The sequence below is a fragment of the Pseudonaja textilis genome, chromosome 9, assembly GCF_049901715.1.
Source record: "Pseudonaja textilis isolate UNSWEBS1 chromosome 9, rPseTex1.2, whole genome shotgun sequence".
In the NCBI taxonomy this organism is placed as follows: domain Eukaryota; kingdom Metazoa; phylum Chordata; class Lepidosauria; order Squamata; family Elapidae; genus Pseudonaja; species Pseudonaja textilis.
The window spans coordinates 21499462-21517284 of record NC_141998.1 but is presented as its reverse complement, the minus strand read 5'-3'; the positions used below and the strand labels follow the sequence as shown (position 1 = coordinate 21517284).

Sequence of the window (17823 nt, the reverse complement as noted above, 5' to 3'; positions counted from 1 at the left end):
GTGTGTTCTGTGCAGGGTGGAAAAGAGAGGGAGAGGGGGAAGAGAGTCGGGAGGGGGGGGGGAGGAGGAAAAAAGCGGAGGCATTGCCTGCGCCCCATCCCCTCTCTTTCGCTCCTTCTAGCTCACTAACTCGCTCCCTCTCCCTCCCTCCCTCCCTCCCTCCCTCTGCAAACCTTGGATTTAAACCTACTCAGAATTCAGCACGGAGGAAAGCAGCCAGCCCGGCAGCTCCAGACAACGGCAGCTCGGCACCCTCCCCCCCTGCCCCCCCACTCCCCAAAGATGTATCAGCCTATCTGCTGGATCGTCTTCACGGCCACCACTGCCCTGCTCTTCCTTCCAGGTATGTCACGCAGAGCGGGGGGGGGGGGAGCCTCCACCCCGGACCTCTCGAGGGGATGGGCAAAAAAAAAAAAAACCAAAACCCACCCCCACCAAAACCCACCCCCGATTCCAGCCAGGAGGGGTGCGTAAGGAAACGCGTTCGGGCTCGCGGAAGGGTCTGAGGAAGACTGTGGAGGCTCTCGCCCAGATGTGTGCGCGGTGACAACTAAATTGGGGAGACGGGGTGGTGGTGCTGTGTGTGTGGGTGGGGGGGGGCGGGTGGGAAGGCATCCCCCCCCCGCAAAGAGATGAGACCAGTTCTGGCGGCCCGGCCACGGGTTTCAAGACAGCTGCTTTCTTCTGCAGAGGTTCTGCTTTTGAGGAGCGGGTGTGTGTGTGCGTGTGTGTGTGTGTGTGTGAGAGAGAGATGAAGGACCATCCCGCCGCCCCCCAGCCCCCCACCGCCCCGGTGGCTTTGGACAGCCCCAGCTGCTCCTAGGTAAAAGCCCCAGAAGAGAAGGTGCTTCTTCTTGGATTTATGCTTTCCAGTCACACACTTGGAGGTGTGGGTGTGCAAAGAGAGGATTTGTGGGGCGGCGGGGGGGGAGAAGTCCCTCCCCATCCCGCCCTTGCTCTCTCTTTCCCTTCTCCCCCTGTTTCCCCCCAGCCTCTTCTCTAAGTTCAGACCTCCTCCCCCCACTTTCCTATTTCCTTCTCTTGCCCCCAATATTTATCCACTTGGCTTTGATGCAGCGATGAGAGCAGTAGAAGAACCTCCTAAACTGGCCCAGCATGGATGGACGGAGGGTTGAAGCCTGTCTGGGATTCGGAGGCTGCGGTCTCCAGATCCAGACTAGGGTGTCTTGAGTTTCCCTTACCCTTAAAACGGTTCCCCTTTCCTCGGTTCCTTCCCCCACCCCGCTTTCTTTTTCTGGGGAGCTGCAAAATCGGCTCTGAATCGGTATATTGTTAACTCGTCTCTCACTGGCCGTCTTTAAGAGTTTCCACAGACAGGCAGGCAGTGTGCAGAGCTGAATGAACGTGGATACATCTGTCCCAATATAAAATGAGTGGGTGGGGGGGTGATGGCCGGAGTGTGTGTGTGTGGGGGGGGGGGACACGGTGGTCGTGAGCCAAAAGGTTGAACTGAAGGAAAGATTTGCATTTGGTTTTTTTTTTGTTGTTGTTGTTGTACTAGGGGCTTTTTTGAAGGGAGGTCTGTCCAGGACTTTGGAACTTGAGACATCGAGCTAGTCCTTTCCCCTGTTTTCTTTTACCTCAAACTCAACATCCCTTGCATTTTTGGAGACAGAAGCGTAAACCCGTTCTCAGCTGTCTCACCGCCATATGGACATCTCTCGGGGCCAAAGTGGACCTCAATGTTTGTGGCTCTTGAAGCAACGCATGACACGGAGTTTGGACCATACGAAAGGAGTCGTCTGCATGTGTTATGGTTTCTACTAGTGTGTAAGGAGGAGAGGACGATCGTGTAAAAGCAGATTAGAGCAAAAACGGGGGGAAAAAAAGAGGAACTTTCTCTGTAGGTTGAGATCCCACAGGCAGGAAGATTGCAGGAAGGGAAAACAAAACAAACAAACAAACAAAAACAACAACAACAACAATAACAACAACAACCAAGAGTGAGACAGGCATATGTTTTATATTCTAAGTCATCATGTCTACCATTGGAGAAAAAATCTTGCTCAGCACTTAAGATCCAATGGAGAGATGGTGGGAAAATAAGGAACTTTGCTTGGTGTAAAGGGGTTCTTCTCATTTTTCAACCAGCTAAGATGAAAAAAACTCAATTCTTGCAGGATAGAATATGGTTTATAACTTATTCCCCTCTTGAAGTCTTGATCACAAGCTATTTTCCCAAACCAGAGTGATCCTTGTTCAAAACACACACACACAATACTGCAAGGTTTAGGTCTTGGAAGTAAATGAAATTCTGTAGCCATCCAAGAGCATTTGAGAAATTGTATTTTAGGAGAATTTGGAAACTCTGTTTTCCTCCTCCCTGCCCACCCCAATTTTAAACTATAATTATTTAGAAGGAGGGGTTTGGTATCCCTGGGTGAAGAAAATGCAACTGCTGTCTTTAGGATTCTGGAAAAGAATATGGAATAAATGAAATAGTTGGGAATCACTTTTTCAGTTCTGTGTTTTCTGCCCAGGATCACATATCATTTCATGGATCACCTATGTGTAGTTATGCAGCTTGGAGCTTAAAGTTGAACTGTTTTTAATTTGCGTGTTGACCATAGTGAAGAGAATATTCCCCTGGTATTTGTTGTATCAATGTGTTTACAAGCTCTGACTTGGAAATCTGCTGGTTTAAATCTTGTTTCCGCCATGGGTTCTGTAAAGGGGAGGTGATCTTAAATTAGTAGTCTACTCTACAGGGCTGTTTGTCAGAATCACTGTATTACTGATACCTTTGGAATAGATGCAAGCTTACCAATGGAACGTTCTTGTCAATGCAAACTTCTAATCTGAAACTGAGTTATTAGGAAAGTGACATTATTAAGAGAGCTAACTCTTACCTAGGGCCAATTTAGGAGAAGGTATCCTTCCAGAGAACCTGTCACTTCTTCTTCTCCCTGGTGCCATCTAGGTGTGATAGATCTATGTTCTCTAAATTCACATATTGTACTGAAACTGCAGGTCCCGATATATTCAAGATCTTGGAAAGTGCCAGATTGGAGAAAAAGACTTCTTTGGGTTGTGAAATTCCTGTAGGATATCCAGTCATCGATCTTTCCTTCTTTTTTTTTCTCTCTTGAGTCACATCTGGAGGGTTGGTGGAGGTGAAGGAAATAAAAAGCAAATAGATTTTTTTTTTATTAAAAAAAAAAAAAGAATGAAGGGAATCTGACATTTCAGGTAGAAAATTCCATCACAAAGTATTGTTAACCTTAACGGCATTCTTTCTGGCCTTTACCTCCCCTTGTCATCCGTTGGTTATTAATTATCTTTCTTCACTGTTTGGGTGATGTTTATAATGCCCCTCGTCCTTTCAAAAGAACCTCGTTTTTTTCTCTCTGATAATTTCCTTAAGCAGATTCTAAAAACCTGAAAGGTTGATGTAATAATGGAACCTCCGATCACCGAAAGCATCTTGCACTGCAGGTTTGTGAAGGCAGGCGGGATTCTTTCCCCAGGAGAAATTGGAACTTAAATCTTGACCAATCGTTCAGGGAAAGGGATGGCTACAGCCAGGAAATTTTCCAGACAAAATCTGTGTCTGATGGCAGGAGAGGGAAGGAAGCATGTGTGAAACGGCAAAGCCATGAGAACAAGGCAAAAATCTGAACAGCTGAGAATAAATCCTTATAATTCCCTGGAAATTACTTGCGTGCAACTACTTTTCTTGTTGTATCCCTCCAGTACCGTATGTTAGCGAGATAAACCCTGTCAAGATAGGCATGTTGTTGTCAAGTTCTTCTATTTGGAAAAAAAAATATGATATGGTTGGTTCAGGATATGAGATGACAACATCTGTAGCAATCTAGCTGTCAATAGGGAAGTGGCTTCAAGGAACATAGAGTTACCTAGTGCTCTAACTGATACATTTTGGTGAATTCTGACTTCCTTATTTATAAACAGAGGGTGTTGCAGTGATCTCCCCCAAATGTGACACCCTGTACCAAGGAAGTCCTACCAAGTGGGACACTCAGGGAAATATAAAACAAGGACCAAACCTTGGGTTGCTTCATGGTTTTCTTTGCCACCATTGGTTACTTGGTCCTTCTTGGCTGAAGACTCCAAGGTTTATACTGGTGAACTTGAGCAACCAAGCCATGTGTCATGCAATGTGTTTAAAGTCTTCTAATGTATATTTTTGGCCAAATATGAAGCGGAATATGCAGGTGGAATTAGGTTTATTGTTTTACTCCTATTTTTCAGCCATCCATTTCCTGGTTCCAGAACAATGAAGAGTTCAAGCAGCATTAATGGATGGTGGATATTATTTATGGATATGTTATCTATGGTCATGTTTGGCAGAAAAGACCAGGTCCACAAATGAAGGTCCAATTAAACTGATTTATTGCTGCAGGAATCTTCTCAACTAACAATTAACACCAGCTTGGGGTTAGATAAGTAATGGGATTCAACAGAGATTGGATTTTGTTTGCTTGTGACTACATAGGGATTCCAGGCTGATGATCCCTCTTTTAATTTCACCCCAGGTTCTGCTACTCCTTCTCCTACATGACATAGTTCCTCAAAGCAAACTCTACCCCACCACATCACTACTCAAAATAAGAGTCTATTCAGTTGGGTCTAATTTGAGTTATGTTGTTGGTGTACTACTCTTCTGTACAGCCATGTGATACTCAGACAGATGTCAGGAAACCATTTTTCCTCTTGCCAACTTGATTCCTAATACTTCCTATGTAAGATCTACCTTTGCAGTGCTTGTTTTGTTTTGTTTCATGAGTCATCTTGAGAAAAAAAATAATCACCTTTCAGCTTTGTATCTGCTTCTGGCATAATAATAGCATGATGTTCTGCTACACAGATGCACAGCATTGGAGTTAACGTAGGCACAAGTAACAGCAAGGTAAAAAGACCCTTACTCAGCTTGCAAAGTAAATTCTGATGGAGTAGAGATAGAAATAAGAAGGTCATATGCCAGTCCCATATCTTCCCATAGATCTTGGGTGTTGATACTCAGCTCAAAAAAACCCTCTTTTTTAAATGCCAGTCTGACATTCAGCAAAATCATATAGGAGAATGTTTATTAGATTATACCACTATTGCTGTAAAGGTAAAGGAGTGGGATTAATTATTCTTTCTACAAGGTATTGATGAAAAGCTTTCAGGTACAGACCAAACAAAAAGCAACAAAGCATCCTTTGGAGAGAAAAGATTGTGCCAGCCCATTTGGCATGTCTTTTACTTTATTTTTATAATTGATTGATTGGTTTTATTTTTATGCCACTATAATCAGCAACAGATTCCCAGCTGTACAGATAAATCCAGAAAAAAAGTGCCACAAAATTACAAAAGCAATGCCAGTGAAAGGTAGAAAGATGCTAATAGCTGGCATATCAAATGCTACAACCATAGAATACCATGGTTAGAGTAGAGAGAATAATCTTTATTTGTGGTGGGATGGCTTTTCTACAGAAAATCTGTCTAGTAATTTAGCAGTTTTCCCTCTTCAAAGAACCACTCAAACAATAGCAGTAGTACTTAAGACTTATATACCACTTCACAGTGCTTTACAGCCTTCTCTAAGTGGTTTGCAGAGTCAGCCTATAGCCCCCAAACAACCTGGGTCCTCAAACGAGACCTGGAAATGAATGTATTAAGTGACAATTATCGAGAATAGGTTGTAGGTTGTGTTCTAGAAGGTACAGCTGTTCAGTACCATTCTGCAAGAAGTGCAGTACTGCACTGTAACCACTGCACCACAGAGGCTTCTCAACGATGGTGGGTCTTCAACCATAGCTGCCATCTTGTCATTTTTGGCCACATTTTGTGGGCAAAATCTTTCCTAGTGAAAGTTCCGAAGTTTAGAAACCAGCAAACGGAGAATAGGGTCAAACTTCAGGGAGCTGCCCTACTTCAACAAACCCTCTGATTTTTATTGCATTTTAATCATAAGTGCAGTTGAGCCAGAAATATTGACTTAACTCCCAAACACAGCTGACCTCATGACATCACAGAAACCTGGAGTTGCTATAAAGCCTGATGCACGGAGTCCTATACAGAAAAGTTCTAGGAAAAACAATCTTATAGAATCTCTTGGACCAACAGATTTATTAAGATGCAGTAACTTTCTCGACCAATAAGTAAATGGCACTACGGTGCAAAAAATGTATGGCCTCTCAGGGCTTAAATTTAAATTTGCCGACAAAGAAATAATGGGAGACTAGAATAGATCTACTTCAAGCTGTTTAGCTCTCATCAGCTAGCCATACTCTTCTGGGATTCGAACCTGGGGAGATCAGGTTGCCCTGATAGACCAGTCTTACTGGAGAAAAACCTACCCCTCCCCAGTATAGCCAACAAAGTGAGGAGCACCTATGTGCTAGAGGTTAATACATTTGTCTAATATAAAGTAGACCAGGTTCAAATCCCAGAAGATTGATAAGAATTAAATAGCTTGAAATAGATATACTAGTCGCCCTTTATTTCTTCATCGGTAAATTTAAATTTAATACAAAAAGTTTGTCATGAAAGTGACTGCCTGCGAAGGCTCCTGGATTGAGGCTGAAAGGCGAAAGCAGAAGTAATATGCTTCATCCCACATTTGGGCCGATGAGGTTGATAGACTGATCTCACCAGCAAAAAGACTCTGTCAGCCTTGGGAGCCATATTTTACTTGGAAGCTTCGAGGCTGCCTCATTTAGTGTCTGGGAATTGAGGAGGGGGAATTGCATAGAGAGGCAGAAGTTTAAACTCAACAACATTCTTTCACAGAAAGTCAAGGCCAAGTCACCCTGCACCTGGAGAGGAGTGTTTGGAGGAAGGTCTCCAGTTGGGATGACATTTGCTTGGATCATGTGATGGACTGGTGGGTGCAGGGGGGGGGGATTTTTGATTTTTGGGTGTGTGTGGGATGGAAAACCTGGAACTCTCAGATTTGGGTTTTCCCAGATGTGCCAATATGACAACTCTAATAAAATGGAACTTTGAGAAAATGCCCATCTTGGAGTTCATTGGTTTGGAGTTGGTTAGTTGGAATGCTGACACACTCCTTCTCAGGGCTTAGTGTGGAGAACTGCTCCAAGCAATGTTGAGGAACTTCAAGAACCTGATGTCAACTTTCTCCCAAGAGCATGATCAGACAAGGTTTCTGACTTCATGTTTCACAGAAAACAGGGTTTTGTTCTAAAAGATTATGAAACAATCCATAACAACTATTTTCACACATCGGGCAACGTACAATGATGATTGGAACGATGCATGATTCTAGTCGGTGCTTCTCAGTCATAAAATTTACACTGGTGCTAATCTTTATCCTCACTAGTAAAGGCCCTGTTTGTGGTATCTTTCTTGAAAAATGCTTTACACCTTACTAGCTGTCTCCAACTAGTTACTGTGGACAACTGAATTTTAAAAGTAATACACCTGAATTGGAATAGTCTTCATAATACCTTGTTGCTAGCTCTGCCAAGAAGGACTTAGTACTGATTCTGTGTTTTCCATTTCCACAGAGTCAGTCATAGTATATATTATTTATTCATTAGATTTATATTCTGTCTTTCCTCCAAGCTTTCAAGACGGCATATATGTAACACACTCATTTTCTTTTGTTTGCTTTCATTCATGACAACAGCTCTGTGATATAGGTAGGAAAGGAGTTCCAAGATGAGTCTGAAGTCACCAGGTTAACTTTTGACCTTGTACTTGAGACTCCTTCTTCCTAATAACATACCTTCACCTCCACATTATAATGACTCTCTGACCTAGTTGTCATAAAAGGGGAAACTGAGATGAACAGCCAAATGGGGCTAATATGAACTCCCCCAAACTTGGAAATCACATCTGGGAGAAGAAAGAATTAAATCAGCAAAACTATTTGCTTTGCAGAGGCTATAACCAGACCCAAGCTGCTTTTCCATTTAAACAGAAGATACAGATGGGGATGTCCTTGGCGCTCTCTGAGCTTGGTTGCTTTCTTGCAAATGTTTCATTACCCAAACTAGGTAACATCATCAGTGCTAGGAGGAGGGAAGAGGAAGAGGAGGGGGAGAGGAGGAGGAAGACTGTGGGTTCCTTAGTAGTCGCTGAGTGTGGTTGTTTTCTTGCAGATGTTTCATTACCCTAGCACTGATGATGTTACCTGGTTTGGGTCATGAAACACCTGCAAGAAAACAGCCAAGCTCAGAGAGCACCAAGGACCATTCATTTCAACCCTGAGCTACCAATATTCTCCTTTTATAGGTACAGATGGAGTTGACAGCCTCACTTATTCTGTCAAGTGGGAATGGAGACTTCCGTGGACTTTCCTCCTGCCTCACATCCATACTTGGTGTGATCTGAGAAGCCCCTTCCACCCAAGAAAGCTATCTCCCTCATCCCTTCCCATGCCACTGGAATTCTCACGCCTTCTTCAGGCTGTTCCTTAGAGCCAGAGAGAGCCTTAATACTGAGTAGGCACATGAAAATCTGTATCCCACTCCATCTGTGAGCTTTTCTTGACTTAATAAGTATCTTTTCCAGCCTGCTAATTTCCAGATGTGATGAGACCACAACTCCCACCGTTCCCGATCAGTATGGCCAATAACTGGGAGTTGTGGTCCCAACACGTCTGGAAAGATGCTGTAGAACCTTGACTTTAGGTGATTATAGCAGGTTTGATGATGCACCGGGGAGACAGAGGAGTTCTCTGAAGTACCTAGGAAGACCCTAGTGATGGTACCTTTTATAGGTCAAATCCAGGTCCTGGGAGAATTTGGCTTATGCCTTTTCAAGAAGACTTCTGCTTCCTCTTAGTGGTTTGGGGACTTGTGAGCTCAGGAAACTGAAAAAGCAAACACTCTCAGCTGTCACTGTGGCAGCATTTTTTTGATTGGCACCGTGACAATTGTAGCCCACAGCTTTGCTACAATGCTTCCCCCGCCTCTCTGGGATTAATTAGTGGTTTGTGCCACCCTTTGAAGATGCTAAGGCTGATCTTCAACTCTGTTTTCTGCCTCCTGCTTTGCAACCATTATTCTGGGTATGGCAAGCCTCTTGGGTTCCATTGCTTGTCACCTTTCCCCTTAAGAAAATAAAATTCTTCCTTATCCCTTAGCAGTTCTGGGTAAAGATCCGGGGTGGGATTCAAATTTTGTAACAACCGGTTCTGTGGGCATGGCTAGGTGGGTGTGGCTAGGTGGGTGTGGCAAGGTGGGTGTGGCCATGTGATTGGGTGGGTGTGGCTTTTTTGCAGCAAACACCCCCCTCCCCATTTTTGGGGCCTTCTGGTCCTCAGGGATGCCTCCAGGAGGGGGGGCGTTTTTGCTCCCAGAAGGCTTCCCTGAGGACCAGGAAGGAAAAAAATGGAGCCTGGGGGGGGACCTCCAGCCCCCCCTGTGCTCAATTTTGGGGCCTTCTGGGCCTCAGGGGAACCTCCTGGGCAGCGTTTTTGCTCCCAGGAAGCTTCCCTGAGGGCCAGGAAGACAAAAAGTGGAGGGGGTGGATTTTTGGCATTCCTGGGCCTCAGGAAAGCCTCCCGAGCGAAGCAGTAAGTAAGGGAGGAGAATCCCAGGGCAGCTGATTATAGAAACAGCTGATCATTGGGAGGGGAAAAAAAGAAATACCTTAGGTGACTGGGCGGAGAAGAATGCAGTCGGCGATGTTGGGCATGTGCGCGATGTTGCGCAGGCACGATAAGGACTGACCGGGAGGGGAGGGGCAGGTGGAGATGGGCAAGGCCAGCCAGGGGCACGATTTGCCACTTCTCCAAACTGCGCAGAATCATAAAAACCAGTTCTATAGAACCAGTCTGAACCGGTAGAATCCCACCCCATCCCAATCCTTTGATAAATATTGTTTTCTCTTTCCACCCTGAAGAAATGCACCGGAATGGATATGCGTAGAGTTCAATTGGATGTTTTGCCATTCATATAGTAGGAATATTGGTGGCATGAAGGAATAGGAACACATTTCCTGGAAGGACAGATTTCCTGCTTCTACCAACTCATGAAACCATGGACAACCATAGATCTCTGTGTACCACAGCTCAATAAACTAAATTAGAAAGTCTGGGCTATGGTGATTGCCCATGGTTGTGGTGCTCCAACTGTGCTTGTAGATCATCAGGTTCCTCTAGCAGAAACCTTGTTAAGTCTAGGTGGATTTCTTCATGAGAGTTTTTTTTTCTCCTGGGCTCACAAATAAGTATGATACCCGTGGGAATCTCCTTTGGGGTTTATTCTATTTTCCCCTTCCAGTGTATCTGTGATGATCCAGCAGGTTTGATTGAGAGGCTGACAAATCCACAGGGATAAGGTCAGATGAAAAGAGATGGGGCCATCATGAACCCTACTCATCACATTTTGTCTCCCACAAATGCTAGCGATGATAGCAAAAAAAGAAGAGGATACGTCTCATTACTGCTCTCCATCTTTACATACTGGTCTGAGCAACATTTAGATCTTCAGATGATGTTGGATTGTAGCTCTCACCACCCCTTATCAGGGACCAAAGATGATCAAAGAAGTCAATGAAGCTTAGAAAGTCATACAGTGTCCTCCTCTTCCTTGATGGGCAGCACTGTTTAGATTTGTTGTCCTCGATGCTCTCAGAGCTTGGTTGTTTATTTCCAGAAGTTAGTGAGATTTAGGAAAAGCCCTGGTGGTGGCACAGTAGTTAGATTGCTGTATTGCAGACAAACTCTGCCCACAGCCAGCAGTTCAATCCTGACTGGCTCAAGGTTGACTCAGCATTCGATCCTTTCAAGGTTGGTAAAATGAGGGCCCAGATCATTGGGGGCAAAAGGCTGACCCTTAGGGAGGACTGTGAAGCACTGTGAAGTGGTATATAAGTCTAAATCTACTACTATCGCTATTGAATAAAGTCATTTCTTTCCTACATGCTTGGATAATGATGGAGCTACCATCACTTAAAAACAGAGTACTGGTAACTCTTGCACCCTTATAATGGTTAATTTGCCTTATTTGAAAACTTCTGACTGGCGTCACATATTATACAAGTGAGCCCATTCACTGTGCTTACGAGTTGTTTTTAGATGATTACAAATGTTCTGAGCATGGTGATTAATTAACTTATTATAGATCCTTCCCCCCTCCCTCTTCCTCCCTCCCCCTCCCTCTCTCTCCTGCTCCCGCTTTCTCCCCCTCCCTCTCCCTCCCTCTCTTCCTCCCCCTCTCCCTCTCTTCCTCTCTCTCCCTCCCTCTCCCTCTCTCCCCTCTCTCTCCCTCCCTTTCTTCCTCCCTTCCTCTCTCTTCCCCTCCATCTTCCCCTCCCTCTCTCCCTCTCCCTACCCCCTCTCCCTCTCTTCCTCCTTCTCCCTCTCCCTCCCCCTCTCTCCCTCTCTTCCTCCCTCCCTCTCTTTCCCCCTCCCTCTCTCCCTCCCTCCCTCTCCCTCCCTCTCGCTCCCCCTTCCCTCTCCCTCTCTCTCTCTCTCAGTGCATCATTACCTCCTATATAACAACATTTATAACACATTGGACTATTCACCCAGCTAGCACAATGTTATCTCTTTTCATTGACAGATGCACTTCTATCATTTGCTATATGCTCTTTAAAGGTAGATATGCTATAAATTGAAAACAAGGCCTTGCTGGATGCTATAGTCACCGTTTAAATAGTAACACTGCTACATAAGGTATCTATATTAATGTTAGGGTCAGAGTTTTAATGTGAACTAAGACGACACCCTGTATTTGATATACATGAAGCTCTGACTCACCCCAGGTTGTGTGTCTTCGTTTAGGATAAAGGAGCAATGTGCCATTAAATGAAAAGCCAATTCCACTTTAGCTACCTCTAGGGCACGTTTTGGAAATCCACCACTGTCAAGGTTATCAGTTCTTTTTTCTTACACTAGTTTGATAGTTAATAAGGCAAAATTATATTCATCCCTGCTCATGTTCCATAGAGACACCATTATTGTCATCCACTGCTGCATATCAGAACATCACCGTGTCTGATGAGGTGCACAATCCATGCATATATACCTATTTGTACCATGTGGAGTCCCTTAGTGGCCTCTGAGTTTGGTTATTTTCTTGCAGACATTTCATTACCCAACTGGGCTGCATTATCAGTGCTAGAAGGGAGTGGTATTTGCTTGTATTCAGAGTAAACCCCTTTCCCTTCTAGTACTGATGATGCTACCCAGATGGGTAATGAAATGCCTGCAAGAAAACCACCAATCTCAAAGAGCACCAAGAACCCCACAATTCAACCTGAGCTACAAAGATTCTCTTCAATGTTTGCACCACAGATAAGACAGACTTCAAGGGTTTTTCCATGTCTTTCTAAACATTTAGTGGATGTGAAGCCCACTCTCTTGTCAATAGCACAGACATTCTTGGGCAGTGGTGGTGGGATTCCACTGGTGTAAACAACCCGGTTTGGTGAGCGTGCTTTGCCTGCGTACACAGCATTTGGAAACCACCCATTTTCAGCTAAAATTTACCTTCTGCTGCAACATCGGTGAGTAAAACAGTTGAGATGCGGCTGAAAAACAAAGAAATATAGGACAGACTAGGGCAGGGACAGGTGGATGGGACCAACTAATTGCTGAAACTACCAGATTGCCCGAACTGGTCCATACTGGCTGAATCCCACCTGTCGACTCATAAAATATTTCTGTGGTCTTTTTAGAGTTGCCAACAGAAACGGGTTTTGAAACAGCACTGCAGAAGCTTGGGAATCGAAAGTGCATTCCATAAATGGTTTTTCAAAGATAGTAAGTAAGTGACTGAAGTTTCTGCCATGCAAATGTCTAACTGGAGAACATGATTGATGACTCTTGGCTATAGATGTGCCTCATTGGAGAATATGAATTATGATACAACCAGAGGGGTGGGGGAAAACCAGGGTCAAGGGAGACAATAAATTATGTGTTTCAGTCGGCTACACCCAGGCAGCGCCAGACATGTTAACTCCCAATAAATCCTTTTGAAGTTTTGGAAGTTTGGCCTGAGACTCATGATTTAATTGGGGTAACTGCCGGAATCCTGTCAGCTAGCCGACTCTGAGACCTGAATCCTGACACCACTCAAACCTGGCAATTTCTACTGCTGAAAAAACGGGCAGCCAACTCTTCTGTTCAAGTCTTGCCTATAAGCGTAGAAAAGCTACTGTTGACCCAATTGCTTCCTTATAGGGGAACCTGGACTCCTATAAAACTGTCTTCAGCTTCTGAGTTTGTTTTCCAAGCGGGGGATGGGAAAGTAGGAAGAAACTTTCCCGCACTTCAGAAAACTTGCATGAATTGACAACTTGCAGAAATAGACTGTGGGCTGAACAAGCCACTTTAAATATTTAGGTGACTAATATAATTAATATGTCATGTTCATGCATATGGTAGATGTCAGGGGGATGTTGAATTTATTCTGCTATATACTTAATGCTTTTATTCTAAAGTCTTTTATGCTCACATGTGAAAAAGAAGCTTTTGTGAGCTCATGGTGGAGTCCTGGTACCTTCTAATATACAAATATAAAGAAAGAATCGGCATGAAGATTTCATTTTCAGTTGCTTGCTTACGTACAGTTCCATCGAGCAACAAAAAATGGTGAGCAGATTGCATTGCTGAAAAGGAGAACATGGAATTTTAATATTCAATAAGTCACCAGCATTTTGTTTTATACTGTCAAGAAGAGCTGAGCTCAAATGGAGGGGAGGTCTTTATGGATACAGTCATGTAGTAGTTTTCTTGGCTGCAGTATGGCTTTCCATTCAGAGGTGGTCTTCAGCAGGTTCTGACCAGTTCTGGAGAACCGGTAGTGGAAATTTTGAGTAGTTCGGAGAACTGGCCAATCCCACCTCTGATTGGCCCTGCTCCCATCTATTCTCTGCCTCCCGAGTCCCAGCTAATCAGCTGGGTCTTCTTTTGTTGCCTTGCACAGGGGAACAGAGCTGGAAAGCAGGTTAGTGGAGCGGGGAGGGAATGGAATTTTCAGTATCCTTACCCTGCCATAGCCACCAAGCCATGCTACGCCCACCAAGCAATGCCCACAGAACCAGTAGTATTTTTTTTTAATCCCACCACTGTTCCCACTAGTATCTTCTGGGATGGTTCTCTCTCCTAGACCAGCTAGGGGTAGCTCCTGATAGCCTTCCTTCCAAGGATTACTCTAAAGATTATTCAGATTTGACATTGATCAACCTTTTGAGATCAGCCAAGGTTAGTCTATGCAGAAGGAACAGTGCAATTGATATAGCAAGTTCTGACTTGGTGGCCATCTTGAAGTTGCCGATAACCAGCTAGTATATTGGCTATCTCTGCTTTCCATTTTGAATGGATTTTGACATTCCACTCCCTTTGGATCTCAGCAGCAACAAATGCTAACACCAAATAAAACCTAGCTCGTTTCAAATAAACACAACAACACAAATCATTTAGTAATCTATCTGAAGAAGAGATATTTTACTGAAGGCTTGTACAAACAATACTAGTTGCAATTTTATCATGAATTAACTGATTAAAAGTAATATACTGGGAAACTGGCATCATGCAAAAAATATTCCTGGACAGTTTTCCTTTGACAGATTCCTAAATGGTAGGAAGATTTATAAAGGAATTTCTTGTATTGGGAATAACAGGGAATATAAACAACTACAAACATTTCCAATTTTGGGGGTAAGATTTGCAATCAACTGGATTGTATTAACACGCTAATAGGAGTGTGTAATTAAACAGATATTTACTGATCTGCAATTCTACAACTACAGCTGATCTAGGGTAAAAGCAAACAAGAGGAAAATTAGATGCCCACGATCTTTTTTTGCAAGACCTAAGAGTTTAAGTTTGTCATGGCTAATTTGAATTAGATGCATCCCATGTAAAATCTGCCGCAAATCTACACCAGCAAGAGGAATGAACTGTAGTAGCAAACAATGACAAAGGCAGGCCAAGATCCTTCATTGAAAGCAGAATCACGGCTGCACAGCTAAATTTAAAAAAAATATATATAAAAAATCTAAATGAAATATTTCTTATCAAGTAAAAAATCAGGGTTGGCTCTGTTTGTAACCTCAGTGGTAGCTGAATACAGGCAGAGAGAGAGAGAGAGAGAAAGAGAGAGAGATATTTCTACTCGGAAAATTGCCAGAGCAAATTTCCTTTGATTTGTACGTGCATCTGGGTAGTAGTATTTTTTTTATTTTTTTTTTGCCAAGAGAGATATAAAAAGAACGTTTTAGATGAGGTGTTCAAGAAAGCCGCTGGAGCAGAAACGGGGTGAGTGGCAAAGAAGAAGAAGGGGGTTAGTTTCCACACAGACACCGACACACAAACAGACACACACACACACACACACATACACAACTGCCTTGAAACATTCTCCCAATGTCCACTTGCCAGCCATTTCTGTCTCCTCCTCTGGCTGTTTACTTTGGTCTTTTGTTTCTCTCACTTGTTGCTATGCATGTAGCGTATGGCAGGAGCTCCAGTGAATATAGGCCAGCCTTTGATTGTACAACAGGAAAGGAGATGATTATAATATTTGACAGGAGGGAAAGGAAGGGTGGGAAAGCTTCACGCTTTCATATCTGCTTTGTCATAAATAAGAAACTTGCAAAAGCTTTTCGAGACAGAGTTTTCACCACCACCCCCTGCCTCCGCCCCCGCTTTATGCAAAGGGTTGTGTGGCTAACAAAAATCGGTAGTTGGCTTAGGAGGAAACCTATGGTAGATTCGTGGCTTGGCTGTTCTTGGTGGGTTGCCACAAAGGAGAGGGAGTCATGCTATTTTTGTTCCAACATCTGAGGAGCTGCCACAGAGAAGAGGGAGGAGTTGTTCAAGCTACTTCCCAAAACACTTGAAAACCATACGAGGAATCACGGATGGAAATTGATGGAGAGATTCAACCTAGAAACAAGGAGACATTTTCGGACCATGAGAACAATCAACCCAGGGAACAGAAGTTCCCATCAGAAGCTGTGGGAGCTTCATCACTGGAGGCTTTCAAGAAGAGAACCTGCTTGGTTGGTGGTGGGGATTGGACTAGATTGTTAATCTTTAGACTGTATCTGTATTCTCCAGAGCACGTGAAGGCAGGAGAAGAAGCAAAGCAATGGATGGAAGCGAATCAAAGGAGAAGAAGCAACCTGGAATTAGCAATAGCACTTAGACTTATATCCCACTTCATGGTGTTTTTACAACCCTCTCTAAGCGGTTTACAGAGTCAGCATATTTCCCCCGACAATCTGGATCCTCATTTTATCCACCTCAGAAGGGTGGAAGGAGAAACTTCTTGACAGGGAAGAACAATTAATCCGTGAAATGGCTTCCTTTTGGGATGCCCCAATACTGGAGGTCTTTAAGAAGAGATTGGACAACAATTTGTCTGAAATGGCATTGAGCTTCCTGCCTGCGCATGGGGGGGCTGGACTAGAAGACCTCCAAGGTCTCTTCCAACTCTGTTATTCTGTTCTGTCCTATTTTCCCATTGTTTCCCCCTCCTCACCCCGCTTCCTCCCCCAGCTTTCTTCTCCACCTTGTCTTGTGGAATCACTTCACTACAACAATACTCCTCGTGTGACCCTGGGGAAAGTTGTATTAGAAACATTGATCAGAAATAATAAGCACACCGAGAAGCAAATATTTGTTCTCTCAATATGGAGAGCAGGAAGTTGATGTTTGAGCACGATTTCAAACTCCCTTCCAGATCTGAGAAGCTTTGTCCTGGATCGGAGTAGCCAGCTTCTCCCATGCCTTATGGCCAGCTTCTGTCTCTAGACTGCTAGAGATCAATGTCCGCCTCATGACCGAAAAAGTGTAGACCCAGTTGGGGGAACTTTCCTCTTGATGCCCTCACCATCGGAATCAAGAATTTAAATGGGCAAAATGGCAAATTTTCAAAGCTTGTCTGAGCTGTGATTTCAGGATTGACAAAGCTGGCTTGTGCAGGAGGAATGGGGGCAGCATGATAACACGACATATTAAAAGTTTGAAAGTGATATCAGGTCTGTTTAGTCATGGTTCAGTTGTTGAAGTGATTTTGATACAGCTGCAGGAATCTCCAGATGGTGACCTACTGATTCTTGGTAACTGGGATTGTCTGTTGGCTGCATACCAGGCTTAGAGGTTTGTTCGATATGCATTTTAACACATTTCTCACTTCCTGTATGCAAACTGAAAGTTAGTCATGCACCAAGATCTTTTTTTTCTTCTAAATGAGTGATGCAACCCATCATTTACAAAATTCAAATTGTTGTGTTTAGAAAACCCAGGGACTGTGTTTTCATAAATCATGCTGTGCTCAAACAAATAGCCCATTATGAGTCAGTGAATATGTGGTTTCCTAAGTGTAAAAAAAAATGAAACTGGCAAGCTACTAGATATAAACAGGCAGCAAAGCCCACACCCACTGACACTGAGGATGTTATCTATTTGGATAATGAAACGTCTGCAAGTAAGCAACGCATAATATAATTCTGGAAGTTGAAGTTCACAAGTCTTAAACTATATTCCACTACTGATTAAAAAAAATGGATTTGGTGCCTTAAAACTTTAAGATTTTACCACTCACAATGGGATATAGTCCACCTAGCCTCATCTCATGGGGAAGGTTGATTCAGATTCTGGGTGCTTCCATTCTATGGGTGTCTGTCTGTCTGTCTGTCTATCTATCTATCTATCTATCTATCTATCTATCTATCTATCTATCTATCTATCTATCTATCTATCTATCTATCTATATCTATCTATCATCCATCTGTCCATCTGTCTGTCCATCCGTCTGTCCATCCATCCATCCATCCATCCATCCATCCATCCATCCATCCATCTATCTTACATGCCACCTATCTCATCTAGAAGAGACTTTTAGGCAGCTTACAATCATAAAAACACAA

The 17823-nt window shown here is 43.6% G+C and overlaps 1 protein-coding gene across 1 annotated transcript in view; it reads left to right on the top strand.

The window, feature by feature from the left end:
• The first annotated feature begins 212 nt into the window (after window positions 1-212).
• LOC113441897 (opioid-binding protein/cell adhesion molecule homolog) overlaps window positions 213-17823 on the top strand; it is a 766143-nt gene continuing 748532 nt past the window's right edge. The window contains exon 1 of the mRNA XM_087939115.1: window positions 213-343. Within this exon, the coding sequence (XP_087795241.1) occupies window positions 283-343 (61 nt within the window). The 5' untranslated portion in view covers window positions 213-282. The remainder of the gene's footprint in view (window positions 344-17823) is intronic.